The 24,667-nt window shown below is 39.1% G+C and overlaps 1 protein-coding gene across 1 annotated transcript in view; it reads right to left on the reverse strand.

Moving 5' to 3' along the window:
• Nucleotides 1-6,585: 6,585 nt before the first annotated feature.
• prkd1 (protein kinase D1) overlaps nucleotides 6,586-24,667 on the reverse strand; it is a gene marked incomplete at both ends in the record, with an annotated part of 53,058 nt that continues 34,976 nt past the window's right edge. Inside the window, 12 exons of the mRNA XM_079216199.1 lie at nucleotides 6,586-6,816; nucleotides 7,459-7,544; nucleotides 11,722-11,828; nucleotides 12,080-12,240; nucleotides 13,521-13,619; nucleotides 15,296-15,457; nucleotides 16,225-16,331; nucleotides 16,788-16,860; nucleotides 19,567-19,619; nucleotides 21,540-21,651; nucleotides 22,319-22,486; nucleotides 23,403-23,480. Of these exons, the coding sequence (XP_079072325.1) occupies nucleotides 6,586-6,816; nucleotides 7,459-7,544; nucleotides 11,722-11,828; nucleotides 12,080-12,240; nucleotides 13,521-13,619; nucleotides 15,296-15,457; nucleotides 16,225-16,331; nucleotides 16,788-16,860; nucleotides 19,567-19,619; nucleotides 21,540-21,651; nucleotides 22,319-22,486; nucleotides 23,403-23,480 (1,437 nt within the window). The remainder of the gene's footprint in view (nucleotides 6,817-7,458; nucleotides 7,545-11,721; nucleotides 11,829-12,079; nucleotides 12,241-13,520; nucleotides 13,620-15,295; nucleotides 15,458-16,224; nucleotides 16,332-16,787; nucleotides 16,861-19,566; nucleotides 19,620-21,539; nucleotides 21,652-22,318; nucleotides 22,487-23,402; nucleotides 23,481-24,667) is intronic.

A 24,667-nucleotide genomic window follows, 5' to 3' on the forward strand; every position in this document is an offset into this window, starting at 1 on the left:
CCGTCATTTTCTCCACAGCCACATCGTTGTTTAACTTCATTTAAAGGGGCTACAATACTGCAACCCTTTTAAGAAGACATCGGCTCTGTACAAAATAATTAAAGTAACAGTTAAGTTTATGTAATTACGTAAATTCCAACGACTCGCCATCAGTCCATCAACTTTTCGCGGCGCCCGTAAGCTTTCACAAAATCCTTCATAAGTACCCTTTACAACATCGGAGCCAACTATTAGTACCTTAAAGTTCCCAAAACGTCCAGAGATTTTTTTTTTTTACGCCATTTCACGCTTCCGTGTCCTGCGGTCCTCCTGTTTTGTTCACGATCTTGGAACCACGTCAGGCAACACCGGCGGAACCTACTGAAGAGAACACATCCGGGCATGCCTATGGGGAATGTAGTTTTCTCATGAAACTTTCAACTTTTCCATTTCTGAACTAATTTACACAGTTTTTTCAGAAAAACCGTCGAATCACCGCAACACTTTGTTTTTCTGTGGTTTTTATTGCAGATGACCTTAGTAAGGGTCTGAAAGCACACATTTTGAACATGTCGTAAACCGCTCGAAAAGCTTTTTCGGCCAATCTTGCTTAGATTGTGCTGGTTATTCATAGTTATGATCAAAATATGTTATTAAAGTGAAAGAAGTGAGAGAAATTCTGAAAAAATTGATATAAAATAATAAGACATATTAATTAGAACTAATTTGGGGTTCATACGACTACTTGAACACGGTGAACTTTGAGAGCACCCTATGTAGCAGACCTAGGCATCTTACGGCCCGCGGGCCACACCCGCAGGGTGAGGTGAATCAAAAATGAAAATTAAATAAATAAGATGCACGCCATAAATGTATCACGACGGCACTGCTTTTACTTTGAAGGCGATATATGTATGTGTGCGCGCTTACGCAGCCTCGCCGACAGGCAGTGTTGCCAACTTGACGAAGCACGTATTGTTATGCAGTTCCTGTGCTCAGCAAGCAGCGGGTACACCCGTCGCCCCAAAGCTCTCACAAGCGGTCAGTCTCACAGGAGCCTCACGCTGTCCTTCGCATATCCACCTCATTCAACCAGACTTCCATGCACTTTTCAAGCCCAACACAGACTGGACTTCCCTCTGACTAAGAAAAACTGAACTGAACTGGAAAACTTCAAAGCACGTATTGCTTTTGTATAAAGTTAATCAATTGCTGGTCTTTAACATACATATTTAAGGTAAGGTTTAAAGGTATCTTAAAAACAACAACAACATAGCCTTATTGTAACATATATTCTTACCAGTAGCAGCTCAAAACTATACAACATTAGTAATAACATTAGTAATAACATTAATAACATATAACAGTAATAACATTAATATTTAATTGATTGAATTGAATTCAGCCTATTGGTTCGGCCCTCCACAACGGTCCCAATTTCTCATGTGGCCCCTTGGGAAAATTAATTGCCCACCTCTGCTATATAGGGTGCTCAGGGCTTAAAAGGTGAAAATACTAAAACCAATGACTGTAGAGAAAGGAAAATATTAAAACTGCCAGTAAATTATCAGAGTATTATCTTTGTACATAAAAAAGAAGAAGCCATAGACCAACATCTCCAAGTTGATTTTAAAATATCTTTATTTAAACATGATCCAGAAAAAATACATCTTCAAAGTTCCTGCAGGTAGCAAACACTTTGTGAGCACTTCAGGCAGGTTTGTTCGGAGCACAGACAAATGAAGCCACACCAGAAACAGTCGACCATTCGATGACGTGGACAAACAGGACAGCGGCTCTGAGCCCCAAGCTAAACACATTCAGAGGAAAAATACTGAATGAAACGCACAGCAATCTGTTCATCCGTCACGTTCACAGACCGGGACTCTCACACAAAGTCTGTGTTTTTATATAGGTCACTTGCAGCATCAAACCTGTGACCTTTCACACACAGGACAGTCAGCAGTCAAAGCTATAGTCAAAATAACATTTGAAAAAAAATAAAAATCTTGACTAATATCCACTGTAGGTGGAATTTAATAAATCAGAAGATTGTCTTGAGATATAATACGGAACATATCGACTCAACTAGAAGTACTAGATAAGTACATGTACTTTCTGTAGAGGAATACTTAGGATAGTTCTAAACGTGGACTCAAATTAATACCCTTTCTTGCTAAGAATGAACCGTACAGCTCTCGTGTCCATCTTTTACATAGGCAGTTGGAGCCGGGACATAGTTAGCTTAGCATAAATACGTAAAGCAGGGGGAAACAGCTAGCCTGGCTTTGTTCAATGATTGTGGGCAAATAAATCGCTCATCAATATAAAGTGTAGTATATCTCATTTGCAAAATAATCTATGGGGACTATTTCTTGGCTGGGAGTAGTGACTTCCTGTCTTTTGTTGCGCCCTGTAGTCATCCACTCTGTTGTCTCTCGTATTTGAACATAAAATACGTTAACTTTTGTACATTAAATTACTTGAAATATAATATTCTTTGCTGCCAAACTGGTTTGTCAGTTGTACAACAGCTTTGCCTCCTTCTGGCTCCTTATAGTTACAGATCTCGCCACATTATAAATAAAAAATTATAAATATATACAGTATGTATGACATCAAGCATTCACAGAGTAGTGCATGGTATTTGATTAAGTATATTTTAAACATACATTGCAATGAGGTGTATCAGCTGACCACATCTCTCTGTCAATATGAGTTTTCCTGCGTCCTCCGGGTCTCGAGTTTGGACTTCAGAGCTCAACATGCAAAGTTTGAACCCTCAAGAACTCTGATTTGGCGTGCTCTGTTTTGAAAAAGGCTTATTTTCTCTGGGAAAATGACAACTACTGTTACCTGGTAACCTTTTAACAGTACTTCCTCTACAAAACTTCAGTAGCAGACTGTAGCTGCAGGGACGAGTTAGGACTCTAGAGTTCAACTTGCAAGCTTTGAACCCCCAAAAACTCTGATTTGCTGTTCACTGTTTTGAATAAAAGGCATATTGTCTCTGGTAAAATGAAACCTATTGTAACCTAATCACCCTTTAATAGTACTTCATGTACACATTTCAGGCGCAGATTGTAGCTGAATGGATGAACTCAGTCACCTCCAGCATCTTTACAGGTACACACATACACACACACACAAAACTGTTGCACCGTTTGTACGCACAATTACAAAACAAGTATTTTTAACAAACGCTTGATAAGTCACCTCTTTACAGAGAAACCACATGAGACAGGTGACGTTCCTGTTCCAGGTGAAGCTGAAGACAGAAGCACTGATCAGAGAGAGAGAGAGAGAGAGAGAGAGAGAGAGAGAGAGAGAGAGGCACGAAGAAGACAAGGCCGTGAAGGCTCCAGAGAAACAGCCCTTATTTTTCAGATCTATGGCAGTACAATAACAAAATAATAACTGTGATACATGCTGTTCTCCTTTTGTCTCTGTATGGGAAGGAATTCAAGATGTGGCAACTCAACTTTGCCTTGCTTATCGGTAAACAGACGTCTCGTAGAGCCTGACGGGAGGCCTTTTCTGAACCGTCGCTGTCCACAGAGCGGCACAAAGGGCAATAAACTGTAAACTTTTCAAATTAATTTGCGGTGATCATTACAGCCGCCCACACTCTGGTGGAAAAAAAGCTTGTAAGAGGAACGTGGGAAGAAATGTCATTTTTGAATGCTCAAGTGCCATAGTATCAAGTGATTTAGAAAAATGTTTGAATTCCTGTTTAATGAAGTGCAGAAATAAAAATAAATCCTTTCTAATACCTTTCAAATGCCAGAAATACAGCAGGCCAGATGGCAAATATTATTTCAGCATAGCGCGCTGAATTTTCCAGTTCTTACTAAACTAATTTTCTACGTTGACAATAAAACTAACTGATGAAGTTGATTAATTTCTCATGAAATGTTTGGAAATGATCAGATATTAGTTTTTTTTTCCCCATCTACTGTAAAATGTAAAGCACAGCTGAGTCTTCAGAAACAGAGCAAGTTTAAAATTGGTTGCTTCATATAATGTTTGCATTAAAAATGATAAGGATTAATAGAATATCAAAAAAGTTGTCAGTTTTTTTTTTGTTACACCGACAAAATTGATTGGTCAAATAATCGTTGCAGCTCCAGTTTCTCATGACACCCGTCTACTGTTTTATTATCTCATCTAAGAACTCTGATGAAAGCCTGTAATCAGCCTTTTCAGCAAAAGTTCAACACAAAACCAGAAAATCTATCAAAAGTGAACATAATCCAAAAGGCTAACTGGGCGAAATATTAAGAAAAAACAATAAGTCGGATTCTGAAGAGTTTACGGTGAGATCACGAGTTGAAGTTGAATCCCATACAAAGACAACAGCTGTGTATTTGAGCTATTGGGTACAGTAGATGTGCTCAGAAACTAACAACATTCATTCAGATAAAAGAAGACGCTGCGCAGCATTCATTATGCACGGTTTTGAAAACATACAATTTGTCCCTTTTTGTGTTGTTTATAAACCGATGTTCGTAACAGTTTTCCTTGAAGAAGAAAGACTTCAGATTGTGTGGCAGACGGACATTTTGTTGTGTAGCACGGTTGTAACACCAACTGAAGGGTGAGCTCTGCTACTGTCTGACAGAATTACATGAAAATAAAATCTAACGAAGATTAAAATGGAAATGCAAAAAACATTGAAATATTTCCGTAAGTATCGGTGAAATGTGGAAACAGTGTTCGGACAAATATAACCAGAAAAATACTGAAAAACTAAAATAAATATGTCTTGCAGTTTATTTGTGGTATTTGTTGCCACAGGTTTTTTTGAGCGTTTTGAGGATTTTCATTCCAAAATGCTACAGAAAACAAATGAAACATAAAGTACTGCATCATCAGCGTAGTGAATGGTTTTTCACGGATGTAGCCGGTTTGTTTTTGATTACTTTGGATATTGTCTTTTGGAATTAAACCCCCTACATTTCATTGAAGGACCTCCATTTGTTAATTGTCCTATGTAGAGCTTCAATTCTATAACGAGAAGACATTTAAAGCTTTATATAATTACATAACACGCACGGCAAAAACGTTTTGTCAGAGCTGAAACGGAACACTTATGACGCTTTTCTTATTTTTATGTGTTTCACCGGTTTTAAAGCTGTAACTCACAATTATTGTTTACTTTGGATTTATGCATACATGCGTTAATTGATGAAGCATTTAGACATTTATTCTACACAAGGTCAAATCGAAAAGACGATTTGAGACGGGATGAGTGGGGATGCCAAAAATACCAAAATGCATTTCCCTGCCATCCCGTAGTTCATAGTTATATGTTTGTCTGATTAACTCATTGATCCTATATCTGACTGAGGTTTGTGAAAGTTAGAATTTAAGGCCCAACAAAAATCTAACAAATAGCCTAATAGTCAAATGTAAAGAAAAGCTGTGGTAAATATACATAGTTCGACTAAAGGACATGTATTGGTAGGTTGTGATTTTGATCTGCTTCTGTGTTCCATGATTTACTTTTGTTTTGAAGCTGCAGCTTGTTTCCGTAACTTAATCGTGATCATTGGTGGTAAGTCTTGTATGTAGAGGAGGGATGAGGCACAAACTCTGAGAGGTTTTTATGTTTTTTCGGACGTAAATGAAAGCTGCTTCTTCGTAGCGTCTTCTTCTGATTGTCTGAAAAGTGCTGTTTTTATTTATTTTTGATAAATAATGTGTCACGGCTGAAAACTATGGAAATGCTTTACATTCACCAAAGAAAAAAATATGAATTATGATTAATAAGTACTAGTTGTGAATCGTTCTTTTGTTATTACAAGGTAAAGAGCTTCTAGTTATGTACGTTGCAATTATAAAATATATAGATATACATTATTTTTAATCTTTGTAATTACGAAGTATGATCGTTTTACCTTGTTTGCTTCTTTATCAAACAGGGGTTTCATACATGGTACATTTATTCATTTCGAACGATCAACACAAATACATTTTTACCTTAAAATGATCTTATAATCATATATAGACCCTGACCACATACTAACGAAATAGATAATTGGGAAATCCATACTTTTAGATCACAAAACAAGGACTTTTTAATAAGGAGTTAAAATAGTAAAAAGAAAATTTTGTATATTATTAAGAGATATTTACATGGAGAAAAAAGGATTTCCAAATTTTGGGATGCAATAATCATGCTTTCTAAACAGGCATATAAATTAAATTATAACCTCATTATTATGCAACATGGACTTCATATTTTCAAAATAAGATAATTGAGAAAGTACTCAAAGACAATTTTAGGCTTTCAGCTAAAGTGAACTTGCAGTGATCTTCATCTGATGCTAATGAATTAAGGAGCAAAGAAAAGTGAGATTTGTATTCTTGTAGTGAATGCAAAGTGCTTCCCTAATTTCTCTAATGAATGGGTTACCCCGTATTTGATTTAGTGATTTTCTTTCAGTGAAAGAAGAAAATACAAATTTGTCTTCAAATATTTTGTTGGTTAGTTTAGTAACAGTTTTGAAGTGTCTTTAAAACGTCTCCCTTATTTGTTTTAAGTTGTGCTTTTCTTAATTTAGTTTCAGTTGCTGGTTCTCGTTTTATGTCGGAGTCCCGTCCTCAGAGTTCACTGACCCTCTCGCTGAGGGTCTCAAGCTCCTCATCGAGCTCCTGGTAACGTTCCACCGCAAGACCACCCTCGCCGCGGGGGCTGTTGCTGAGGTGCACGGGGTACTCGAGCCCGTTCAGCTGGGCGTGGTGATGCCAGCGCAGGTCATCGCTCTCATGGGTAATGTAGCGCTCGTTCATCCGGGACTCCAGGTTCCTCAGGTCCAGCCACATCTGGTAGTCCTGGTGGAGAAAGCGAACGCACCCTAAAACATTCTGGTCCCAGAATTGTTTTAACAATCAAACCCATTATTTATTATTTTTTTTTTTTTGTTGATTTGTTTGTCAGCATGATTACGGTTAAAAAAGGGTTATAATTAGGACTGGCTAAGGGTTATAATTAGGACTGGCTAAGGGTTATAATTAGGACTGGCTCAGGGTTATAGTTAGGGCTGGTTCAGGTTTATAGTTAGGGGTGGCTCAGGTTTATAGTTAGGGCTGGTTTAGGTTCATGGTTAGGGCTGGTTCGGGTTAATAGTTAGGGCTGGCTCAGGTTTATAATTTGGCCTGGCTCAGGTGTCTAGTCTTCCTCAACAGAACGAGTTTGCTCATTTAGTATGGGGGTTCAGTCATGTGATAAAAGGTGCTAAATAAAAGGTAAATTAACTCTAGTTTTCATTACTGAGCTCTTTATATTTATGGTTAAAAGTAAATCCTAAGTGCACTCCTACATCAGTCCTTTTAATTTAGCCTCAACTTCCTTGTTCAGTCTTTGATTGTAAAGCGTAATTGTTTGAAGGAAGGTGGGAGACCTTGACCACTCTCTCACACTGATTCAACATATGAAGGAATCCAGGAACAATACTGATGCAGAATAAATGTTACCTGTAACCAGGGGTGACTGAGAGTCTTGTCCACACTGTATCTCTTCCTCATCTTTACTTGCAGTAGGTTGTTGATCAGGTCAATCGCTGCAGGGGGAAAAGAAGAAAAAAAGCAGCGATGATGAGCGATCAATGTTGAGGTAAAGCGAGTGTCCAACAGAGGGAGGGATGAAGAAGGGGAGGAGGAGGAGGAGGATGTAGGGCCGGGTGCCCCCCATTGTGAGGGGCCAGTCGGGGCTAATGAGCAAAGCTAACATGATGTTAACATTTCTTCAAGGGTCAGCGGTCTGAACAGCTCGAGGACCCCGGGGCCCCTCAGGTCTACGGAGGCCTCAATCGCTTGGCATTATGCACATGAATGGAGCAGCACATGAATACCCTCCGAATCTGTCCGTCTCACTCTCTTTCCAGGAACTGCCTGCACTCTCAAGCTCTGCTTTTCAAGGCTTCACCAGCTCAATTTTTCTTTCACCCCTCCCTTCATTCCTCTTTTTCAGCAGAGTCACATGACCCCGACCATTAATCCGCACTTTTGATTTCTTCCAGCAGTGGGGCCGAAGGATGGCGATGTCCGGCCATCCAACACCAGCTCTAAAAAACATATCTGCAACTGTCCCCCAGATTTACAATTATTGCAAACTACTGCAGGCTTTGTCACATTCTTCCAGGATATTATTCTTGGAGGTTTTTGTTCGAGCAGTGTGATTGAATGTGATTGCATCTAGGGCTGCAACAACGAATCGATAAAATTGATATAAATCGATTATCAAAAGAGTTGGCAATGAATTTCATTATCGATTCGTTGTGTCGTGCGATTATTACGCCAGTCAATAAATTGCAGAGAATAAAAAAAAGAGAGGAGCAGAGCAATCGGCCGGCCAGCGTTTCTGAGATTGCAGTGAGACGCGGAGAAAAGCAGAGGTTGTGATCTTCGCAAAAATAAAACATCTTTGATGTGACGTATCAAGTCTTGGCCAATCAGCATTAAGATGTCTACAGCGTCTTCATTTCCCTCTAACTTATTTTTAATGGAAGCTATTCAGCTTGCTATCACGTTAGCTAACGTGTTTGGGTTGTGTATTGTCGTTAAAGTTACTTTATGTTCCGTTACAGTTCAGTCTTGCTTGGAAAAAAACGTAACGTGATGAAACATGCCGTAACCCCCGAGTCTGGTTCAGTTCACGCTGTCACTCGTTAACGTTAAACCGGCGGATCTGGCTGCAGGTTTTTTTTTACTCAAAGTAGAATGAATCAAATCACGTAGCTGGGCTTAGCCAACAACGTGATTGCGTGGTCATAAGAGAACCGAAATGAAATAGTTTAAGGAAGAGGACGCTCTATATGCAGATGTGAAAGGAGCAGTACAGCTTCCCACTGTCCCAGTATTTCATACATATTGATAAAGCAGGGTATGCTAAATGCAGCCTCTGCTCCAAGGAGATCATTTACAGTAAACAGGGTTCACATTTGGCAGATGTAAAGCATACATGTGTATGTTTTTAGTGTTAGTTCATTTTATTTGAATTTTTTTAATTAACAGCTCAGGGATGTTCAAGGAGCAACCCGTTTGTGCACTTTTTGAAGATGTTTTGCACTGCAAATTTGCAATGTCACTTCTGTTTTTGAATAAAGGGTTGGAAATGTATGCTTCTTTGATTTTTTGTTTTTTTTATCTGATTCATCGATTAATCGAAAAAAGAATCAACTGATTAATCGATTACTAAAATAATCGTTAGTTGCAGCCCTAATTGCATCATGTCACACATTAACTAAACTGTTCTAAGATAGATAAAAACAGTATCAGACACCAAACAATTTATTAAAATGTGAAATGAATCAGACAAACGCCCATTTGGTGTTTAGCTGATATTCTAACAGTGCGAACCCTTGACTAATCTTCCAACCAGGCGACAACGTCCGGTTCTGAAAAGTGAAGCCAAAGCGGCATGTGTTAAACCTGCATTCTCTCTCCTGAGTACCAGGGGGCGACTCCTCTGGTTGTATAGAAGTAAATGCACCAGACTCTGCAGTTCCCCCCCCTCCCCTGTGTGTTCCTACGTGCCTGTAACAGGAGCTGACAGGCTGTGGAGTGTGGAGTTCGGCCTTTCCTCCTGATTTGATCAATTCAGGTGTCCGTCGACATTTTGTGTGAAACTACCAATGAACACTCAGGAAATCCCAAAGGACCTACCCAGCCACCTACACTGCAAAAAAATACTGGTTTTCACTTAGATAGACAACACACTACCCACTTGATAATATAAATCCTTATATTCTGCAGATATTCTCCATTACTCTTCATGTCTATTAAAGTCCAGGTTAGCGAGGTCAGTATAACACAGCTATGCAGCTGGAGTTGGTTGTGTCTATGAAATGTCCAGTTCTCAAGGGAAGTCAGTCACACGCCTGCGCACTTCAACACCCACAACAATCAGTATATTGACATTATGGAAGCAGACTGGTCGTTGCACGGTCCAGTCTTGTGAGAAAAGATGAGAACATGGGATTCTCCTCCTCTTGACAGGATAGAGCGAATCAGATGTTTGGACAAGGCGAGACGAACCTGTGACGATAACCTGTGTATGAAAGGCCCCACTTCCGTTTGTGGGGCAGTGGTTCTGTGCCCAACCTGCGTGTTGGCTGTACCGCTCACTGCTTTTGCAATTGCAGCGCTTACTACTTTGCGTGTGATCATTTAGTAAATAAATTTAGAGAACGAGAGAAGTTGTTGAACTGAGTTCTTCCGGAGGCTACACCAGGCATCCAATAATTGACACATGCTATCACACTGAAAACCAGCTAAAAAAAATATTTGTATTGTAGTGTACTGCAAGAGAATACAGAGAGAACACAGAGAGACGGCACCATAGTAAATAGTTTTTCTATCGTACATACTTTGACTTAAATATATAGTAAATATTTTGTTCGAAAACTAAAACTGTTTTAAGGTTAATTTTTCATTTGCACACACCCTATGAAGCGTGTTCTGTAGTATGAAGCCATTCCTCAGTCCCATTTGATCTCAGTCAGTCCCTCTTTCATTTTGACAGCACTTCTACTCAAAAATGATAATACAAAATTGGGTATTAGACATTTATTTAGATGCATCTACCATTTTATTCATATCTTCCACTGCTTTTGTGAACCTAAGACCTTTGGTAAACCAATTTCTATCACCAAAACATTTCGTCCACATGAGTAAAGGTTTTCACAAGACATATGAAGAATTTTTAAAAATCGAACTTCAATTTTTCAGCTTTAGGGCCATATTATCACTTTACACTTGTGCCTTATGACAACTGTGCCTCATTATATAGAGAGCTGAGATTGTTCTGCAATTTTAGAACACTTGGGTATATATCTCATATGCAAGTGCCTTTAGAAGGTGAATTTAATAAATTATTAAGGCCTAAGACCTAAGACCCTGAAGGGTTAAAACCATGCAACAATTCACGCTTAACATAACAATACAACTTCTTTATTCGAGCGTCTCAATTATAAAACCTGAATCATGTTTGTGGACAGACGAATACATGAGTAACAGAATTCATTTAAAGTGTCTTCCCTTAAAGTGATCTTTGAAGAGAAAAAAATGCAGATTTGTTGAAGCACTAAGAGTTTCTCTTCTCTTTGACATTTAATCCTCCTGACAGAAAAAATGACTTCGTACAAGGTTTATTTTGAAGCCGCCGTGGCGGAATGAGGAGGCGGAGAGGAGCTCTTGAGAGCCCCTCCGGGCATCCGGGCCGAGCAGCGAGTGAGTCAGGACGATTTAAATCCGTCTCTCAGTCAACAGGACAACTGCAGCCGCATTTAGACGACATGAGTCAGCGAGACCGACTTCAAGTGTCGGAGTTATTACGCAGCAGCAGCCCGGAGGAATAATACCCTCACAACAAAAATAACCACTGAGTCACACAGAAAGGTGAAACAAAGCGTTCATCTTTGATCCTGGTTTTTACGGGGGATGTTCTGACTATTTATATTTGATGGTGGGGGAAGTGCTGGGGTATGGTTTCAACCTTTATATTAGTTTGTCAGAGATGAACCTCTGCTAAAAAACATAGGGTATCCTGTTTTTTCATCCCATTCAGAAGACACTAAAACCTACGTTTAGAGGTATACAACTTCCTGTGCACGAGAGGACAAGGAGCAAAAGGACTTCCTATAGAGTTAGTTGGAGGTCGAGCTTTCCAGAACTCAGATCTGAACTGGATCGGATGTCACCCAGCAGATGTGTTCGCGGCCCATCGATGTTACGTACCTTCCAGGGACACTTTCTTCCAGGGATGAGGAGGGTACATGAAGGCAGCATTCTGGATCTGATCGTTGATATCTTCGTCTTCATTGAAAGGGAACGTGCCACTGAGACTGCAGAACACAAAATACAGAAATCATATTACAGATTTAAATCAGTTATTAATAATTATTGAATGGTGACGATTTAATTAGATTTTATAGTTTGCTTATAGTTTTTCTGTTGTGGTGTTTGCTGGTCAACTTTTGCTGAGGAATTGTCAGGTGAGAAAATAAAAAGAATGCTGATGAACAAAAGAGAACCAAGAGAACAAAAACATTCAATCTGAGCCTAAAGTCTTCTGTCAGGTGAGCCTCCTTCCTACCTGACGTAGATGATGACGCCCACCGACCACATGTCCAGAGAGCGGTTGTAGCCTTTGTTCCTCAGGACCTCGGGAGCGAGATACGCCGGCGTGCCGACCACCGAGCGCCGGAACGACTTCTCGCCGATGATGCGAGCGAAGCCGAAGTCACACAGCTTCACCTGAAACACCAGGACGGAGGGCTGTGACACAAAAACCTTTCACAGGACACGACGACACGCTTTACCGGCGACGCAACTCAAGCTCAGCCGGAGACAGGATCAGACCCCCGGTGCAGGGCTTTGCACTGGTTGAGTTTCTTCTTCTTGTGAGTGATGACAGGCAGATAGTCGACAGTTCAACATGTTCTCAAAAAAACGGTTCTCATGAAAAGTTATTCCATATTTTTCTGCATTTTCGAGTCCAGCAACGCTCATCAATTATATGAACACGAGTCTTTTCACAATAAACTTCTGTCTTCAGAGGAAACAACTTAGTTAACTTAACTCGACTGTCATTCCACATCTCTGATCCTTCGGTCTTATATACTCTAACAGAGGTTGGAATCGTATCCCAGCATTCATCACCTGACGTAAAACAAATTAAATTGTGAGCCAAATATTGCAGACTTAATTTGTCAATATCGGAAGACACATTTTTTTTTCATTGTTTTGGCTTCAAAGCATTACATCCGATTCATGTTCATAATACCTAAAACTGTTTTCCTATGATTAAAAAAAAATTGTCAGAAATTATTACACTGAGAAATCGTGCTGTCTGTGTTTAATAGAAAACATACACACACACAAACACACCTTTCCATGATTTTCACATAATATTTTGTGATAACCACAGTAAATATAAAGAAACTTCCATCAAAAAGATTCAGGGAACGTGAGCTGGGTTTAGACTGCCGTGAGGTCTAACCCCCCACCCCACCCCACACACACACACACACAGACGTGTGAGGTGAGCTTTGTAACGCCCCCTGCAGCCCGTCCACCAGTAACAACATCCCTCTAATGCGAGTCGTTCAGTCCGTCAAACACACAAAGAGGAAGACGAGCAATGTGATGAAGGAGGGATGGATGGTCCACTACACCAGCAAGGACACGCTGATACGGCACCTTTCTGTCCGCCTACCTGTTTGCTTGTTACTTTGTTCATCTGTCTTCACCATATACCGTGTCGATGTCGTCAATTATTAATTCAAGAAAATTACTTTTTTTCCCTTTAACTTGCTAGAAAATTACATGTCTTTAACTAAAAGCAATAAAAAAAAGTTATCATTGTCTGCCAGTTTACAAAGAGTGTACCTTGAATAAACCTCTGCGACCTGCACGACCCCGACGAGTCCAACCAGGCCATCAGCTACAGAAACACACACACAGAAGCGCACACACACACACACACACACACACACACACACACACACACACACACACACACACACACACAGTACCTGTGGAAATGCGTCTGCAGAAGCCAGCAGCACGTTTTCAGGTTTCAGATCACAGTGGACGATGTTCTTAAAGTGGAGGTGACGCAGAGCCACAAGGATCTGACGGTGACATACACACACACAGACACACACACACACACACACACACACACACACACACACACACACACACACACACACACACAGTACCTGTGGAAATGCGTCTGCAGAAGCCAGCAGCACGTTTTCAGGTTTCAGATCACAGTGGACGATGTTCTTAAAGTGGAGGTGACGCAGAGCCACAAGGATCTGACGGTGACACAAACACACACACACACACACACACACACACACACACACACACACACACACACACACACACACACACACACACACACATTTCATGAAAAACATTTTATTCTACATGTCTCATTGAAATTTAAATTGTTTGCTTTAGGCAAACTCTGTAAAAAAAACAATAAATTCTGAGCTCCTCAGTAAAACTATGACATAATGATTGATTCATCCGAGACCAACAGTCATGTGACCACAAATCAGTGAAGATCTGAACTTCAGGAAGTGAACACAGAGCGGAGAGGAGAGTAAACATGTAAATAGTTTAATATATAAAACACGTGGAGCTTTTATTTTTTCAATACAACACGTTTGGACACTTGTGGGGCCCACATTATTATATAATAAGAACTGGACATAGACCCCCCCATATTCTCATTTGTTTATTATTTTTTATTGATTCTTAATTGTTTTGTTTGTTCGCCTGGCATCTGTTTGTTTATCTGCAAGGGAGGTTTGAATGATTTGAGTGGTTAATGGTGGTTACAAGGATTTAAGTTCAGGCAGAGACTTAGGTCAGCTCAGGGTTCCTTTAGGGAAAAAGCGAGGGAAAAGCGAGGAAAAAAAAGCAACGCTCGCGCTATTCAGTATTGGACTAGAATAGCCTGTAGTATGTAGTGTGGAGCTGATCAGATTGTGTTTCTGTACTTTTCAGGTGGGTGAAAGTGATTAAATGGTATAAAAGTAGCGACACATGGGCATAACTGTTAGGAAGGCAAATATGAATGTATGTCAGTTTGGAAGTTGATGTCATGACGTGTCTGGAATATAATGAATCACTTAGCTTAGCTAGCTAGCGACCGGAAACACTGTAATAACCACAAAACCATGCATGTCTGGACCTCCTATGTCCAAGTGTGCAACACACTTACCAAAATCTTAGATATCTAGCTTCCATTGTTTTCCATTTTTTGTAAAAAAAAATAAATTTTACTTAAAAAAAATCACAAATGTATGATTTATGTAATTATAACTGTGTTATTCTGCAGTAAAGACATGTGCTCATTCTCTCTATGTTTATATTGAAGTAAAAATCCAATGTAACGCCCCAAAAGCCACTTTGGGGTTCAGCGGGTTAAGAATTCTACAAGAGACATTTTTGTCAAAGCAATCAAGAGAATAAAAGCTCAAGGAGGCACTATAGAGGAAAAGGTCACGGTGTCATTCAAATCTACAGGGGAGCAGGAATGTGACCAGATAGACTGAAGACGATGGACGTCACATGACGCAGAGGGTCTTCTTTTATTGGTCCGGATCCCATTAAAATCCCATAGAGGAGCTTTTGAGATGTTTCTACAGGTTTGAATGTGTCAGTTTCTCCGAGACGCAAAATAAACTGATGAATTGCTTTTTGTCAAACAGCTGCAGGTGCATCGTTGCCTTGATTTACAGCCCTAGAAAACTGATCCCACTTCTCCATGACGGAGTGGAAACTGCGTTACCTGCGTGACCATGAACTTGATGATCCTCTCGGGCAGTCGGCCTTTCTCACTGGACAGGATCATCTCCAGCATGTCTCCATGGAGCTTCTCCATGACGACAAACACCCTCTCCGGGGTCTCAAACATGCAGTCCAGGTTGACCACGCCCGGGTGGTGCAAACTCTGGAAGGAGGAGGAAGAGGACACCATAAGTGGCACACATACATCTTCATGATGTGGCCGGTACTAGCTCTCATGAATTTGGCGGAGATGTGAGGAAGCTAAGCTAACGCAGCTAGCAACTGAGGCTACTCCACTACCCAGCATGCTCCCTGTGCTGCATAATGACAACAATATGATCCTTGAATCTTGATCCTAGTGGTGAAGTTACAGGAAGCTTCTCTGAGAGACTTCATTGTTTCCTGTCATGTGACTGGAAACAGGAAGCAGGTGTTTATCCTAGTGATCAGGAATGAACAAAACAAAAGGAATGATTAATGGAAACATTATGATATCAGTCAGTGTCATGAAGACAAATACTAGCATTTCTTCTGAGGATGCACAACAGCTTTATTGATCATAATATTTAGTTTGTTTGTGAATAAAATACTCCCAAGAATCAACATTGAAGTAAATGTCGAGCAGGAGAAGCAGAAAGCGAGCAGACAGTGTTTACCTTGCAGGTGCTTGTGTGTGTGTGTGTGTGTGTGTATGTGTGTGTGTGTGTGTGTGTGTGTGTGTAATTGCAGCAGCAGCTTCTGCAGGTTGAGCAGCGCTGCAATATTACAGGATGTCACACCCCTACGGTGTTGCCACGGTAATGAAGTCGTTCACGGCAGGAAGTCTCACTCAACGCCAATAGGCTCTGCTGTGTGTGTGTGTGTGTACGTGTATGTATGTGTGTGTGTGTGTGTGTGTGTGTCTGTGTGTGTGAGTGTGTGAGTGTGTACCTGCAGGATGGCCACCTCGTTGCGCAGCTGACTCTCCTGTTTGGTGGGGAAGCGGAGTTTGTCGATGATCTTGATAGCGACGTCTCGACCGGACTTTCTGTGTTTACCTGCACGAAAACACACAAAAATCTATAATTCTTCTTCTTCTTCTTCTTCTTCTTCTTCTTCTTCTTCTTCTTCTTCTTCTTCTTCTTCTTCTTCTTCTTCTTCTTCTTCTTCTTCTCATCGTCTTTTATACACTAAGTCAAGGTTTCTAGATGGTTTGGTTTGAGCTGAGCAGCTAGCAGCAAGCATGTATTTTTATTATTTCTGTATTTTTTTAATTTATCTTGTAAGAAATAAATAATTCAAGAGTTTCAATTGAAGTGAAATAATTTAAATAAAAAGGAAAACAAATCTGAATAAACAGCTTCTGAATACATTTATTCTCCAAATATTTCTATATTTGACATTGAGAGAAGTCACAAGAAACAATATTAAGACATTTATGCTCAGAAAATCACAACATCTTAAACTTTATGACTTCTTCAGGTTTTTTTGTTTTGTTTTTTTTAACATTTTACCTCCATAGACGATGCCAAACTGTCCTGAGCCAAGAACCTCATCTGGGAAGATCTGATACACCGAGTTGATGTCCTGAAAAACAGAAGAACACGTCTGAGCAAAAGTTCACATCAATCGTTCCATTTAGTTCAAGTAAAGAGAAATGAAGGAAAGTAAGTAAAGGAAGTAAAGAGGAAAGGAAGTAAAAAGAAAAGGAAGTAAAGGAAGTAAAGAGGAAAGGAAGTAAAGAAAAAAGGAAGTAAAGGAAGTAAAGAGAAATGGAAGTAAAGAGAAAAATAATTAAAGAAAGTAAAGGAAGTAAAGAACGTGTTTAAAAGCACACACAAAAAACACTCACATATTATATTGAAACCAGCAGATAAAGGGAGCGATTAACAAATTAAATCAGATGTTTTTACAGAGATAATTTATGATATCTCTCTTTGTATCACTTTCTAAATCAGAAAATACTTTCAACAGCCATAAAAGATATATTTTCTCCATGTTTTTAAATGAGGCTCTGAATGCTGTGTGAACAAACCCCTCTGTATAAGCCTTCAGAATATACTGCATGTAGGAATGTAAAGTTTGGTGGATGTGAGATCTGCTGATTTGGAGATTTCCGGATCAGAGTCTGAGAACAAACTCACGGAGAGAAAACAGCCTTTCAATGTAAAATTACAGACATTTTGGTGAATAGGGTAAAAAAAATGAACGAATAGATATAAACATGAAAGCTTACCAGTTGATTACTGACATGAAGACAGTTATATTGTGTATTACAAGTTTTCTGTAATGTTATGTTTAAATATTCAAATTAGGCATTATGTAATGGTAACTTTTGGTGAATTTAGAAAAAATCTACAGACGCAAAGTAATAAAATAAATGTTTCCTTTCACTAGAATAAAAAAAGACAAGTTATGGAAGAAAAACCGGCCCAACATTTTTTTTTATAATTTGTTGCCTGTAAAGTACCAAAAGCAAAACAATGTGTAGTATTTTACTGGATTATAATCTGATGGATTAATGTCTCTTTGATGTTGCAGCTTTGTATGTCTTGCACCACATTTTTTATTTATTCATAATATTTGCCTTTTCATCACCTGTACATTACAGCACAGTTTTTCCACGTGAGATCTAAACGCAAAAACACTCAAAATTGTTACATTCCATCGGCGGAGACGAGCTCTTAAAAGTTGTGAAAGCCGTGAAGTTTTCCTGCGATGGAGCGCAGCTGAAGAGGAGGGCGAGGCCGCGTGGCACAAAGTGGGTTCAACAGCAACACAAAATAAAAATAAAACCTCAAATCGCATCAATTCATCACCTGGTAGAGTTTTTCAGAAAAAGCTATTTTTTTCTCTCCCCCGTGTGAGGGAGAGCCCACTGAGCGCAACGCCGTGGCGTCACCGATCTGCCACAGCTTTGACACCAAAACTGCTAAATATTTTCTCCTTGTCTGCAATCACGTCTCCCGTTTCTCCCCCGTTAGCTGACAGCCTAATATCACACCTCGAAGCCAAGAGGACAGAAATACAATATTATAAACCTCCCCCATCCCCTCTCCTCCTGTTTGCCTCTCCCCCCTCCCAGAAGCCTCGCTGCCTAATTATCATCCGCTGTTGCCATGGAAACCGTTTTGGCTGAGTGAGTAATCACAGTAATCTCCATTTGAGGTGCTCGAAGACGCCGCTCACCTTGGAGACGGACGAAAAAGGTGAGCGCGGGGCGTCTGCGGGGAAATTGGGACTCCGTGTTCTCGACGGCTTACATTTGCATGAATAGAGTTTGCAGACATTTTCCAGCCTTGTGTGAAGAAAAATAAAAATAAAAAAATCTCTATGATGTTAATGCACAGGAGTGCAAATGAATGAAGGGGGATCAGACGGAGGACATGAAAACAGGAGTCAGAGGAAGTCTGTAACATTCATCTTCATCTTCATCTTAAGCCCGTGACAGAAAGTGAATCAAAGCTGAAGCGAAGCAGGAAACTAAAAATGATGTCAAATTACTGTTTTTATCAAAGGAGTCTGATGTCCTTGATTGGTCACTTTGAACTACACTAACCTCTATGAAGGGTGCTATACAAACACTGATTGATTGATTGATTGATTGATTCAGTTCCCCGTCAGGTATGGCTCAGAAAATATAAACATTTTAGACTACACTTAAACTCATATTGATTTTTGTAGGTGTCTAAATGACTTTTTGCTGCCGACTTCACTTCTAAAGAGCCAAACTCTCCCTTTAAGTAAAATTATGAGTATCTTTTACTTCACAAAATTTCAGAAAGAAAAATATTATAATTCTTTCAAGAGCTACAGTAAATTTTAGAATATATCTCATACAAAACATGTCAAATCTTTCCGTAAAATAAGATGCTTTGTTATAGATTAAAGTCCCGAAAGTATATAAAGTTAGTATTTCTGCTTGCGTATTAATACATCAATAATAATGATCCAATATTTCATAGTACATCACTGAAAGTAGCCACTCTGAATTATGAGTACTTTTACCTTTTTGATACTTTGAGTTTTTTTCCTGTACTTTTTGAATGCCGGACATTTACTTGTATGGAGCATTTATATTTATATGGAGTATTTATATCCTGTGGTGTTGCCCAGAGATGTGTATTTGATGTATTTGATGTATACCTGCGTACAAACACCACTACATCTTGTGTGTGTGTGTGTGTGTGTGTGTGTGTGTGTGTGTGTGTGTGTGTGTGTGTGTGTGTGTGTGTGTGTGCGTGTGTGTGTGTGTGTGTGTGTGTGTGTGGGTGTGTGTGTGTCTTTGCTCACCACATTCTCCTGGATCTGACAGTTGGAGACAGAGATACTGATGGAAATCTCCTCTGTTGATGAGACAAGAACACGATTGGTGTTAAAACTGCGGGGAAATAATAAGAGTGCATCATCTCTAAAGGGAACTACTAAATAAACACAGATAATCTAAATGACACAACAGACCAGACCAGCTTCTGTTACGAGGTTGTGTACTTTCTCTGTCTATGAAGTATATCTACTGAATACTAGATGGTATAAATCTGAATCCCGCAGCCTTCTGGCAGTCGAGACGCGCTATTATTCCTGTGCATTTCCCCCACAGGTGAACGCACAGAGTCGAAGAAGGCACTGAGACCAACAGTGAGGTGTTAGATATGATCAGTGTGACGTCAGAGAAGGTCCGAAATATCTCTGATGTTTTTTTTGTGTGTGTGTGGGTGTCGACGGCCCTGAGGGGATTGGAGAGTCTGCAGGAGAATTCAACATGAACATTAATACCTGAGCTGGAAATGTATCCTTTTCACAGGCGGGATCATAATGCTAGAATAACATTCACATTGTGTCCACTTATATATGGATTTTCTGGACGTCCTGTGTTCTTATTCAAAGTGAGGAAGAAAACAGACTGGTGACTCTAACCTCTTAACATGCAGCATTTGTGTTTATTTCCCCGTAAAAAGATTAAATGATGGAAGAGTAATGTTACTCCACAATGTCTGTAATGTCAGTATCATGATGCAACTATTGTGTGTCATGCTGAAGCTTTATGTTTTAATTGAAAGTCCAGACTATATCATTTTGATGGCTTCACCGTTCCATGAATTATAAATATTAAAGATGTTTTATTTTATACACATTTACCCAAAATTCAATCTGACATATTGTTGTACATTTAGGCGTCAACCTGATATATTGTCGTACATTTAGACAACATAAATTAGGATAAAACAATAATGGCAAGGCAATTGGTTTTAAATGATCTACTTATTCTTGATTTGTATTTCCAGTTTTCTTTCTTTTGAGTTATTTGTCTCTCAAACATTAAAAATTAAGTTTTTATTACATGAATGACGTGTTTTTTTATTATAATTTGATTATTCATCCCAATATTCTAAACAGTATAAAATGTATGAATACCATTTTTTGTTTTATTGAGTTCTATTGTTTTTCTGTACCAATATGTTGAGTACATGCCTGCAATCTTTTTCTTTTTTAATAAATGTAAATACAGATGAAAGACATGACCATGACCTGATTATTAACATTCAATTAACTTTGAAAATCATACTGATCATATAGTCTCTCATTGTTCAAGTATTTTGCTAGATTTTTTCGGGAGATAGGGATCTCAGAATCTTACTATACGTTGTGCTGGGACAATACAATTGTATTTGATTAGAAAATGTGGGATCTTCAGAACAATTTTAAATAAAGTTATGTGATTATGAAGTTTGGTTTCATACGTTTTTAACTCTTGTCGTAAGACTGGACCAAAACAGAAATATACAATTGTTATTCTTAATGTTCTATCGTATTCAAATATACAGGAACATGTCCAAACATACAATTTTCAAGGCAGTAAAAGGACCTCAGGTCATCAGAACCAACAGCTTTATAGAGCTGGGGGTCGTCTGCATAGCGACTGATAACATTAACATTATCTTCATCAACGATGATCCCTCATCCCCCATACAAAGACGTACAAAAGTAGTGGATCCAGAATCGAGCCTTGTGGCACTCCATAGAAATGTCCATTCTTACTTTGACTGAAATGACAAGTTTTGAATTGAGACAATAAAGTTGTGACTTGGATACAAAATATTGAGGGTTCAGCCTAAGACCCCTACTGATGTCTGACCCATCACAATCAATTGGGATAAAAAAAGCAGGTCAAGGAAATTTGCTATTGAGCAATATCACAAATCCAAGTTTTAAATATCCTAATAATAATGGCAACATTTTTACAGGGGTTTAAACTGGTATCTCACTGTGTCCACTGCGGTAGGAGCAGTGGGAAACTCCTGTAGAGACGGCCGGCATCAGAGCGTGCTGGATGGCCATCTCCCACATTCGAGCCACATCCTTTCCGACTCCGCTGACCTGAAACCAGACAATAAAAACGTCAGTATAAGTTCCAGTCATCCGTGATGAACTTAATTCACAAAGCTATAGACGTAGGAAGTGGTGTAAAGTAAGTACATTTATTCAAGTACTGTACGTAAGTACAATTTTGAGGTACTTGTAATGCACTAGTTTTCATTTTCTGCTAGCCTACTTTATCTCAGAGGTAAATATTGTGTGTTTTACTCTAATATGTTTATCTGACAGCTGAAGATAGTAGTTACCTTTCAGATTGTGAATTAAAAAAATGGGATATACATTCAGCTTGTAAAATACAATTTGTTAAAGTGGTTGGTGTAGTTTTTCTCAGAAGTCCATTGGAGGGCCCTGACCGCTAGGTTTGGAACCACTGGAATAAACTACACAACTTCACTGTATGACGTGGTTAAAATGAGCTCCTCTGCCTGTCACTGGTACATCATTGAAAATCAAATAAATAATATATCACCTTCAATAGACCTTATTGAGGTTTTAAGTACATATTGATTATAATACATCTGTACTTTTACTGACTTTTACTTAGAATGGAATACATATACATGCTTTTGGTACTTTCACTTGAGTAAAAGATCTAAATATTTCTTCCACCACTGGACGCATCAAAGCTTTATCACTAAATGAAATGAACTGAGCATCGTGCATTCACCAGAATGTTGCTGCTGGTCACAGAGGATTCAGCTCTCTGCAGGAGCTCGCCAACATAGTAAATCATCGACGCCGTGGTGATCTCAAAGCAGTGAGGGTTGGCTCCATCAGGAAGCAGAGAGAAGGTCTTAGCCGGTTCCAGACATAATATCTCTGACAGAGGGATCTCCTGCAGGGAGAAGAGGTACACGGCATGAAGATGGTTGAGCATTGCACTCTTCACTTAAACTTGCTACCAGTGCAAACATTTGTGTATCACTACAGTGTGTATGCAGCTGCAAAAGTACCCTGAAATAGACTCCTGCAAACACAAAAGCATCACTGAAAAGTGTGCGATGCTTTTCAGTGGTTTTATGTTTTTCTCTGAAATAAGAAAATCCAAAATAAAACTAAAGGACATGATCTCACCAGCTTCCCACCCGCCAACACTGCCAAATGTCAGCTCTGCTCTTTAATGGATTCTCATTCTCACAGTCTCGTTTTTGTGTAAAAAATAAAGCAAATTGTTTTGAAAATACTAACAAGAGAGCTTTAATCTAACTTCAACCGTAATCAGAATCAGCTTTATTTGCCAACTTTGTGAATATATGTAAATAATATCACTCAAGGATATTATAGACTTTTCAGTGGTTGTGCGCATCATGTTTTAGTGTGAAAATATTTCCCTCATTTCCAGGATTAACTAGTTAGAGGAAATATTTAAATAAGATGTGAGAGGAGTTGTGCATTGATTGAACTATAAGGATGGTGGGAGTTTCCTCCTGTCTTAAAAGTTATAGACATCTGCTCAAGAAGCAGTTTGAAAGCATAAAGATACTGAAGAGGAAGATTCACAGAACAAGAAATATAGGAACTGGTAGATTGATTTATGATGAAAATATTTATGAAGAAATAATAATTAAAAGTTGTATTTTCTTATCGTAACTATATTTGCTATATTTGAATTTCATATCTAACATAGCTCTATATGTTAAGAGTATCTGTGCGAAGTTTGGCTTTGGTTGAGTGAAGTTAAGTATTTTGAATAATTATCATACTTTCCAAGAACTCAGTGATGGAGGAGGCGGAGACGGCGCACTTCTTACCTTGTAGTATTTACTTCCTGTGTCGTTCTGAAACAGCGTGATGCATTTGCTGTCCAGCCGCCAGTAATGTCTCTTCCTCTAAAACATTGAGAGAGAGAGGAGGAAGAAGAAATGAGACAGCGGGCGAGGAGAGAGGTGGAAAGAGTTGAGGGGACACAGGGATAAAAAGATGTCCGGAGGAAAGTGAACAGAGAAAGGGAAGAGAAACGCTGACGTCATTTAACAGAATTCAGAAACTTTTTCAACTTTCACGCAGAGCTGAAAGATGCAGAGCAGCAACACCTAAAAAAAACCTATTTCATTACACCTTTGTCTAAAAAAACTCCCATTAACGTGTGTCTCAGTTTTGGAGCGACATATGGGAATAAGTCTGCAAAAATAAAAAATAATATCGTTCTATTTAATATTGTCATCATTTCTTTCTTGTATTGTTGCCAGTTCAATCTTCCCGCTCATATTAACACTAATAATTAAATAAATAAGTGGTTAACAGCATGTTCACGTCTTTAGCTAGAGCAAAATATCTCATCCTGATTAACGGGCGGACGTGTAGAGAAAAGACGGAAAAAAGAACATTAAGATAAATAAATAAATAAGTGGAGGGCGGATCGTTAACACAGTTACGTTTCCAGACAATATAATGATCAATCTTCACGCTCAATATTTAAACTGAAAACAATCCTAACGAAATCAACAAATAACAACATGTTGTTTGTGCTTTTAGTAAGTAAGAAATAGGCATTATATGTTATTATTATTAAAAATGATCCAAAATGCTTGTGGCAATACCTTTAAACTCACCCTATAATAATATGAATACGTATAATCTTTAAATAATATGTATTATTACCTAAATCATTAAACCTTCAACAGCCAATCAAACGGTGTGAGCACCAGCAGTCCAGTTCTAGTAGTAAAATATCTGCATGAGGTCAGTGAACGCAGCTGAGCTAGTACCGGGACACTCTGTCTTGGACCCTCTCATCCTGAATGGATGGATGAACAGTTCGGGGCCCCACGACTCGTCACGCAGCGCTTCAGGACTCCCTCACTGCAAGTTTCACTTAATGCTGATAACAGATCTGTTTGTGTCCAGAATACTTGAGTCAAGTAGCAGCACTGCAGCAGCAAACATATTCCTATAATAAGATAATCTATAAATCAATCAGTCAACTATAACACGTGGCACTGTTGTTTGTTTGGCGACATCTTTGCACTACTGTTTACTCTATATACTGTGTGCATATTTCCTATTATTCTGTTCT

Source organism: Taurulus bubalis, assembly GCF_910589615.1.
Source record: "Taurulus bubalis genome assembly, chromosome: 1".
NCBI classification, from domain to species: domain Eukaryota; kingdom Metazoa; phylum Chordata; class Actinopteri; order Perciformes; family Cottidae; genus Taurulus; species Taurulus bubalis.